Source organism: Berghia stephanieae, chromosome 5 (genome assembly GCF_034508935.2).
Source record: "Berghia stephanieae isolate SIO BIC M18660-M18661 chromosome 5, UCSD_Bste_1.3, whole genome shotgun sequence".
Taxonomy (NCBI): Eukaryota; Metazoa; Mollusca; class Gastropoda; order Nudibranchia; family Aeolidiidae; genus Berghia; species Berghia stephanieae.
Window position 1 is genome coordinate 78,312,070 of NC_088364.1, and position 10,666 is coordinate 78,322,735.

Consider the following 10,666-nt stretch of genomic DNA (forward strand, 5'->3'; position numbering starts at 1 on the left):
GACCCTGAGCTTCATAACACTTGCCGAATCATTACTGGTAACTTGAAACCAACTGCAGTTCCAGTCCAGTCCACCATCGGCGGGTTGGCATTGCACTTACACACCTTCAACTTCTTCCAAAGCCCAGAAATATAAACAGGAAATGGACACAGGGCACACCTTTCATGACCACAACACAACGACAAATTGACTGAAGTCAAGAAAGAGTTTCATGGTGGAAGATGGCATCAACCCTGACCATGCAGCCAACTACAGACTTGCCAAATGGAGGGAGTGGGACACTCACGCAAATGAAGATCTAATAGAAGAAATGCCATACGGAACTGAGCTCCCAAGGGATGAATGGGTAGCACACATCAACAGTGCACAGGCAAAATTTGGGAGAACAGCTGGAAGCATAAAAATGGGAACTGGCCGAGACCAGCTTGTATGCATGTGGATACCCAGAGCAGACTATGAAGTACATCCATAAATAATACCAGAACGGACTCAGCTGCACTGATCATGATCTAATTGTCTGCTCCCCCCGATGCTGTGGTGTGGGTTCGGTGTTGGAGCGACACGCTATGATGATGATGATCAACTTAATCATCTCTTGACCTATCACCAATTGAGTGAAAATAGGATCCTTTAGGAAATCCCATTCTCGGGCCAAAAAAACAAAACCAAAAAAAAAACAACAAAAAAACCCCCAAAACTGTCACGCATTGGAGAAAGGTTACTATCAAGAAATTCATCGCAATCAAGTTTCTTTCAAACTGTGCTACCAATATTGTCACAAAATTTTCATTCTGTACTGGACAGGCCCAAAGAAACATTGAGAGGATCCATGGAGAAATATCTTGAAGAGGCTGGCCTAATTTTGGATAAAATTAGTGTCCATGAAGTGACAGACAGATAGCTCGATGAGGATTAGGTAACTATGTAGTGTGTGTACCTGAACGTTAACAGCGTTGTATCTGTCGAAACAATTGTATTTTGCTTTACAGACACCATGTCTCTTCCTATAAATTAAGTGTTGATGTTGGCTGGGGTCTCTATAAAGTTAGTTGTGCACGCTTGATTAAATTTGAATACGTGCTCAATTTGGTTTAGAAAATCAATGAATCTTATAATTTCATTGCAGACAGACGGATACATAAACATTGATAACTACATGAAAAGTTATATACATGTGACCCTGCTTAACCCGACTCCCACTGATTCTGGTCTCTACTCATGTAGATGGCACTGGGAGAAAAATGGAAGGAGTGAAACCACCCGTATAAAAGCCACCCTTTCTGTGACTGGTACGCTTCTTCTTCTTTCTGTTTTTTTTGTTGTTTGTATTGAACCATTGAGCAAGGTGACATGAACTTTGCTCATATCGCAATCTGACCCATCATATAATACAGTTATCATTGCATTTGTTACCATTTCTACCATTAAAGCAATGAAAGCGAAGCTACTCGGAATGCAATGAGGCATGTGATACACCATTGTTACTGCTTCATTTTGGCGAATTTAACAAGTTATGGTGTTCGGATACAGTAAAACGCGCTATAATAGTTTGGGGTCTTCAATGTCTGTTATGGAAAGTTGTTTTTCATTTCATTCGCGCATTTTTCTAAATGAAAAATCGGTATCTATGTATTTGATCTTGCAAAAATCTGATGGAGTTTGTTGATGTGGTGAAGCTTGATGGGCTATAATATGTTGAATTACTTAGTTATTTTCTGTGGTGTTTCATAACATATAAGGTCGACAGTAAGGAGCGGGAGCGACTCTATCTTCTGTCAGCTTTTGACTCCCCCCCCCCCCCCCCCCCCTCCCACTTAAGTCCAACCAAAGGTTATGATTTCTCTATATACCTATCTTTAGTTAATACATACATACATACATACATATATATATAATATATATATATATATATATATATATATATATATATATATATATATATATATATATATATATATTAATATATTTACTTGCATAAATGTATAGACCTGTTGCTAAATTTATATCATTTTTTTCATGTTTCTTTTTATTCTGGATATTTTATTGTAAAACGTATAGAGCCCTCCAACGGGAATATGCCCTATATAAACGCAATTTATTATTTATTATTGTAATCGTATATTGTTTTTATCATTTCATATCCACCAAAACAAAAATGCTGAAACCAAAGATATGCACTTCCATGTTATGGATATCAAGGAAAGTATAAAGGATTTGAAACAACAGATCTCTAATCCAAAAGTAAAAGGAAAATGCAATCTAAAACCAATCAAGGAACAACTTAATGAAATATTATCGGCAATAAAACGCCTTTCGGAAAAAAACCGGTTCTTAGATATAGTAGGCCCAGTAGAAAGAGAATCAAAAAAACAAATAGCAGAACAGAGAACAGAAATATACGCTTTGCTAGATACAATTGATAAATCGCAAAAATACCAACTCCGTAAGTTTAAGGCGCAGCTCACGAAACTGGGTAAAGAACTATATGAAATGAAAGATTCCAAATACGAGCAACCATATTATATTGTTCACCTAAAAAACCGAGTCGCCCAACTAGAGAAACACGTCGAGGAATTAAGAGAAACTGTGAATTGGCTGAAAGACCAAGATGTCTCAAAAGGTAAATCAGAGTTTACTTCAGTGTGGCCGATGTAACTTGCAGAATGATTATATTTATATTCCAATAGTTTCAACCACTCTTTCATAGAATTGAAGAAACGCAATAACGCGGTCTTCATAATCAATTGTATGAATTAAATATAGAATTTGGTCTGACTACGTGCCATATTAAACAAAGTTCTCTTGCGAAGTCCCAGGTATGAGAGATTTTGCCAAGAGAAGGGTAATTGAAAACGATTGATGTTTGAAGGACGAGTTTCTGGCCAAATTTTTAGATAGTTTTTTTTTTTTAAAATCCAAAGTACGCAGTTTAATGGTTAAACAAAAGTATAAAAAAGAAAAACCTCTTAATGGGATCCGTATCAGTATGTGTACGTACAGCCGTACAATTACACACATTCTCTACCGATTGTATAAATAATATGTGTACGTACAGCAGTGCAATAACACACATTCTCTACCGATTGTATAAATATGTGTACGTACAGCCGTACAATTACACACATTCTCTACCGATTGTATAAATATGTGTACGTACAGCCGTACAATTACACACATTCTCTACCGATTGTATAAATATGTGTACGTACAGCCGTACAATTACACACATTCTCTACCGATTGTATAAATATGTGTACGTACAGCCGTACAATTACACACATTCTCTACCGATTGTATAAATATGTGTACGTACAGCCGTACAATTACACACATTCTCTACCGATTGTATAAATATTATGTGTACGTACAGCCGTACAATTACACACATTCTCTACCGATTGTATAAATATGTGTACGTACAGCCGTACAATTACACACATTCTCTACCGATTGTATAAATATGTGTACGTACAGCCGTACAATTACACACAATCTCTACCGATTGTATAAATAATATGTGTACGTACAGCCGTACAATTACACACATTCTCTACCGATTGTATAAATATGTGTACGTACAGCCGTACAATTACACACATTCTCTACCGATTGTATAAATATGTGTACGTACAGCCGTACAACTACACACATTCTCTACCGATTGTATAAATAATATGTGTACGTACAGCCGTACAATTACACATATTCTCTACCGATTGTATAAATATGTGTACGTACAGCCGTACAATTACACACATTCTCTACCGATTGTATAAATAATATGTGTACGTACAGCCGTACAATTACACACATTCTCTACCGATTGTATAAATATGTGTACGTACGTACATAGATAGTTCGAAGATGACGTCACTCATGTCTTTGTTATTGTTTTTTGCCATCCGCGTTTATGAGTACTTCTCACTAAACTGTATTAACAAGACTATAAACCTTCAAGATTACACACAATTTTGTGTGTTGGCCTGTTTTACTTCCGGATGGCAATGTTGTGAACTTCTTAGCCAAGTGCATACTATCTATAAATCGTACAGGCGTGTGCGTTGATCTTTTTACCCTGGACAAGCATATTTTGTTCTTCACATTATCAACAAAAGATCATAAAGTTGGGCTTGTCCAACATTCTTTATCCGCATGTCCCACAATTAAATAATAAATCCAGAATCCAATTTTAATGCTATATTTTGGGCTTTTATATTTTAAGTGGATAAGCAAAATTATTGCTGCTTGAAGTCGAAGAAATATATAACGCTAGGAAATTGGAATGAAATCTTCAATTTAATCAACGAAGACAGATAATGCAGACGTTTTGGATGTCCACTTCATCAACTAAACACGATGAATATAACACTAAAGACGAATGTGATTCTTTCATCTCTCATTCGTCTTTAATGATTCAATCAAAATATTTTGATCATAATGATAGTAATGATAATTATGATAATGATGATGGTGATGATGATGATGATGATGAAAATGATGATGATGATGATGATGGTGATGATGATGATGATGATGATGATGATGATGATGATGATGATGATGATGATGATGATGATGATGATGATCATAATAATAATATGACCTTTATTGTTCATATAGACAATTAGTTGTTTGGTTTGCAATGTTCGAAAGTATACACACTCATTTACTGATACCAACACACATACAATGCCATATTCAAATATGTAGCATATTAAAGAAATTACCCATTCAATCATTGCATAGGCATAATGATTAGTTTTGTTGATAAAGGAAAGACCAGAAACGTCCACACTGTCTGCCTTTATTAATTAAATTAAAGTTACCATTTCATTTCCTGCTGTTATTTAAATTTTAAGTATGATACATAAACGATTCTTTTTCGAGAGTAAAATAGAAATAAAGCGCTTGGAGCACATTTAGTGGATATTGCGCTATATAAAGCTATAATAAAAATATTAATTTCTCGCAACTTGGCGGTCTATAAAAATGTGATGAAATAAACTCTGGCAAATAATAGCTGATTGTATTCTTGGTTTCGCCCATTTATTTAACCAACAATTGATTTACGAAGACAGAACTCTTGTATTAATTTCATTATAATCATTTTTCATTACTCATAAACAACAAATGTTGTGGGTTGAGTAGACATAATACACTAAACACCACGATAAAGGAAGAGGATGGAGTTATATATATATATATATATATATATATATATATATATATATATATATATATATATATATATATATATATATGTGAGTGTGTGTGTGTGTGTGTGTATGTGTATATATGTATTATGTTTATTATCGTACCCATAATAGCAGAGTAAATCCAGAAAGGAACTCATAGATTATCTCTCTCTCTCTCTCTCTCTCTCTCTTTCTTTCTTTCTTTCTCTTACTCTCTCTCTCTCTCTCTCTCTCTCTGTCGCTTATTTTAACACTGCAAGTAATATTTATTTTCACACAGAGCTGTCTCATGAAGGGTCCAGCGAAGAATGTTGCTCTTGCGACTCCTACTCCTATGAAAAGATACGTGGAAAGAAACGTTGAAAGAAACGTGGAAAGAAACGTGGAAAGAAACATGGATAGAAACATGGATAGAAACGTGGCCCCTATCGAAAGAACTAGAAAAGACAATAGGTTGGTGGTTTCCTTGAGAGAGAAGGAGGAAAATGTATGAACCTTTGAGAAGAATTCTATGATACTGATTAAACCGCCAGCATCATTAAAGGGGATGAAGAGATTCCAAGACTCTGCTTCTTCTTCTTCTTATTCTTCTTCTTCTTCTTCTTCTTCTTCTTCTTCTTCTACTACTACTACTACTACTACTACTACTACTACTACTACTACTACTACTACTACTACTACTACTACTACTACTACTACTACTAATGCTACTACTAGTATTATCACTTCTACTACTACAGCAACAACAACAACAACAACTACTACTACTACTTCTTCTACTACTACTACTACTACTACTACTACTACTACTACTACTACTACTACTACTACTTGTTTCTCTTCCTCCTCCTCCTCCTGCCCTCCTCCTCATCTACCCCTCCTTCACCTACACCTCCTCCTCTTTCCACATCCTCCTCTTCCTTTTCTTCATCCTGCTCTTTCCACTCTTCTACTAATACTATACATCTTCCTTTAACTCACCCAACTATTCTCCTCCTTTCCTTCTTCGTCGTTTCCGCACAATCCCCTGCCCCCTTCCTTATCTCTTTCCTTTTTATTCCCTTTTATCATTGAAATAGAAATGTCGATGTACATTAAAAATGAAATAAAAAGTCAAACAAGAATAAAACGCTTCTGATGTTCTCTTTAAAGTAAATATATGTAAAATATATTTTGATAGCTCCAAGCATTGTTTACTCAATTATTCTTTTTCTTAATATAATATTTACAATATTTGAGCTTTTATATAGCGCAATATCCACTAAACGTGCTCAAAGCCCTTTACAATGGGTCCCTGGCCAACACCAACATTTATCATGTAGGACGGGACATGACGCCTGTTAGCCGATATTACATACAGATATAACATTATTAACGGCCAGATACTCATTTTACAACTATGCGCCGAGGAAAGCTCGAATCCAGGACCTTCCGATCCGAAAGCGAGTGTCATACCACAAGATCACATAGCCGCACAAATGAGACTCATTGTACCAAAACGGAATTGTGTCTGAGGCGATGTGAATATATATATATATATGTAGGTCTGACATCCAAACGCAGTTATGTACCTAGTTTAACATTGTTGTAATGGAGAATATTTTGCGATACTTTTTAAAGATTTGCATTACAACAATGATCCCATAATAAATTGGGTTATCAGACTGTGGCGGGTTGTGTGTTATTTTTGTGGGATCGAGTCCAACCGATAGCTCAATGGTCTTGATTCGAACTAGTATGCGCGCTATGGCTCTCGTTACCAGCTGCGCCACTCAACCTATACCACAAACGGCTCAGGTTTAATCTAGGGGAGATCAAGAATAGCCTTAGGGTCCCTTATAACTTAATTGTATTAATAACAAGTGAGTCAAGACAATAGTAACGCCCAATGCAATAATAACAATTCTATACATAAAGTTTAATTAGATTGTTACAGGAAAAGATAGAAAGAATAAGTATTTATTTAATATCAGGAAGAATAGCTCTAATTGAGTGGATCTATTTTATTATTTAGTTATCTATTGTTTTATTAATCGATTCATTATGATTGATTGATTAAGCTAGTTTCTAATCATTTGTGTCCGTGGAAAATAAATTTGAAAATGGTATAAGCCCGTTTGGCTTATCTTTATCCCGCCGGCTTGCTTGACTGAGGCAAATGTATCAGCTAGTTCCAGGGTTGGCGACTGCTTGCAGAGTTTTCTGGTAGCGACTGACATCAGGGGTTTACCCCTATTCACGGACTGGGATGCAGGGATTCGGCACGACTGGGTGCTCCAAGAACACGGAAAAGGACCTTCAATTAAGAGTTAAAACAACAAGGTCTTAGAGCCAATCGAGTTTGTCTTTCGCCACCGAATCGTCCTTGAGTGACACATCCTAATAGCCTTTATTTGCCGACAAAGGCAAGGAGAAGCAGTAACTCCATGATAATGGTGGTTAGTATATGTGTATTAAAAATCAACTGACAGTCGAGCTATCTTACATGATGAGAATTTAACAGGGTTGTGTCCCTGGTATTTCTTTATTTATTTTTATTAATTATAATTGAGGTTATGATGAGTGGCCGGCGATTGGCGGTAGGGTACAGACATTCAAGCAATATACATATTGAATATAAATGAAATAATAGCATAGATCATAAACAAATGTTAACTATAGTATAAGATACATATAGATATAGTTTTGTACAGGTATTCCAACTTACGAACATCCATGGGATAGCACAATTAAAATATATACACAAACTATAATATTAATAATAGATTAAATTGAATTCACAGTAATATTTCGTTCCACTTTGAATGTTAACCAATAATTCATTTTACCTCCAGCCGAGATAGAAGAAAATTTTACAAGTTTGAAATTGGAGAGATAGCTCTTCTTTCTTGGGATTCTTAGCGTGTGTGTGATTAAATTCAGAGATGAATTTGATTTTGTGAAATGAAAGAGCGCGTCAGAATTATGGGAATAGCCAATCAGAAGAATGTTCCTGTTTTAGATAGCCAATGATATTCATATGCTTTGATTAATACGGAGTTACGGAGAATTACCGGAGAGATAGACCTTAATTGTAATTTTAGCTACTCTTGAACGAGACAAGACCTCAGGGCATATGCACGTTGGAGTCTTGTGTAGAAAAGGTAATTAGCAGAAGGTATGGGTACAATGGGCAGACAATTTGAACAGGTAAATAAGCCTTAAGCTGAAAGTGAGTGTTCCGTTATACAATGGAAAGGTTCCCCACCTAACGACCAAAATTTCCGTTAGAAAGATTTAGAGCTTTATTGGAGAAAGGCTGTCCATGTTTTGATTATCTTACTGGAGGTGTTAATCTGCCTTGGCAAATATATGTCTCGTCCACTAGGTTTGAAGTGGTTTTAAACGAGACGCTGACGAATGATAAAGAAACACGCAGTGAAAGAAAATCGTTCGTCACACAGACCTGCAAATAAGTGCACGCCTGTCTGAGATGCTGAAAATGGAAAATAGTAAAAAATATCGCATTTGGGGTAAGTTTATTGGTTTAAAAGATGAAAATAAATATCATAGTTACACAAAGTGCATGAACCGACGTGTACATATAAATATAAGCAAGCCTGACATTCGAACCTGCTTATGGGATTAGTTTAACATTGTTGTAATGGATAATATTTTGCGTCATATTTTGAGATTTCCATTACAACACTGAGCCCATAAGGAATTGGGTTATCAGACCTGCTTATATGTGCACGTCGGCGTGAACCCAAAGTCCAATATTTCTGGTGAATTTAGATTATATTCAGGTTTGTCCACCCACTCATCTCGATATGATACCAGTTTGAAATAATGGACAACATGTGAACAAATTTAATGAAGAATGGATCCTTCAAAATGATACGAGGCTGCTAGAAGCTGTGGACTGTAAAATGTAATGAACAAAAATGAATATAACAGCTTTAAAAAAAACGAAATACCAAACACCGAACGTTTCGGGCTCAAAACCGTTCTTCAGCTAACAACAAAAAACAGTAAAGACATAAATAGATTTCTAAATTCCAGATAGACGACAGAGATATCTCTTTCGTCTATCTGGAATTTAGTAGTGTATTATGTTTTTACTGGGTTTTTTTGTTGTTGTTGGCTGAAGAAGAGTTTTGAGCTCGAAACGTTCCGTGTTTGGTATTTTGTTCTTTTTATTTTTAAAGCTGTTATATTAATCCTTCAAAATAATAGCATTTGTAGCTGGTATTGATGCCTAAGGTGTACATGAAACTCTGTTAGACAAGGCAGGATAAGATTCAAGAGAACAAAAATCACCCTGAAACATCCACCTGCATCAAGGCAGCTGATTTTCTGGGATGGTATTCTCTTGTATTTTTTCTGACTATTTTGTTTGAGACTGTTTTATCCACACCTTTTTCAGGTTTGTATTCCTTTCCAGGCATTTGACTCTTGGAGCTGAATTCAATCTTTATCTTTGCGGCGGATTGAAATTTAAACTATAATTAAAATAACATGGAACACGAACCAGATATAAGAATTACTCATGAAAATGATGACACAAGCATGCATAAATTCACAACCAAATTTATTGTCGATATTAAAGTGCCTCTGTCTTTTGGCTGGTGATGGCGTTCGTCAGTGGTAGAATGTAAGTTATATTTATAGGTTGTTTTTGCATCTTGCTTTGGATGTCTTTTGCTTGGGGCATCTTCAAGTCAGATATTTATCGTAATTTCGTTCTTGAAGATAAACAGATTTTTCAATTACAATGACCAGAATCCCTCTTTTGATGACAGTTTTTTTGGATTATCTTTCCATAATTTCACGAGTTCTTGTAACAAAAGAATGAATTTTTTGTGATTTTCTGCCGGTGATTTTTGAGTGCTGTATATTTTTAAATTATAAACTGCAGACTGCAGCAATAGAATCGCTCCAACGAATCAACAACTTAAGAAGCATCATTACTGAACAAGATGAATGCTATGGGAGCGTTTTCGTTGCCGAAACATCTGCTTGCTTTCTTTTCATTAACATAAAAGCGTCGACCCAACTATAACCACAGGCGATTATAATCCCACACGCATAGGTGCCAGTTTCAAAAAACAATTTAAAATTCAAGTGTTGTTGAAAAATAACAACTTAATTCATTGTCTGTTGTATGAGATAACTACGTTTTTAACGTCGTAAAATAGCTCCCCGGCGCTTTTTACTTGTGCACATATAGATATCTATATTTTTTTTCATTCAAAATGTGTCTCAAAACATTTATAGTAGCTAGTAGTCCGTCAATCGTCTAAAATCTAATTTGGGTTTTGCATTTTTAAGTCGAATTTTTGTTCAATTTAAATCTTATTCTTTCATTCTCTCAAGCCCTAAATAGGTAGATGAATAAATTCCGAAGCGAGCTATGGTTTTTATATTGCGCGTTCACGGATGCGAGTGAATGAAGTCAAATGTTTTGAATTATAAAGTATGTGTTCTATTGA

The 10,666-nt window shown here is 35.5% G+C and overlaps 1 protein-coding gene across 1 annotated transcript; it reads left to right on the forward strand.

The window, feature by feature from the left end:
- Positions 1-211: 211 nt before the first annotated feature.
- On the forward strand, positions 212-6,305 carry LOC144974022 (uncharacterized). The gene is made up of 4 exons (XM_078916911.1): positions 212-460; positions 1,127-1,289; positions 2,171-2,620; positions 5,476-6,305. The coding sequence occupies exons 1-4, from the start codon at positions 212-214 to the stop codon at positions 5,556-5,558; spliced, it is 945 nt and encodes a 314-aa protein (XP_078773037.1). The 3' UTR covers positions 5,559-6,305.
- Positions 6,306-10,666: the final 4,361 nt, after the last annotated feature.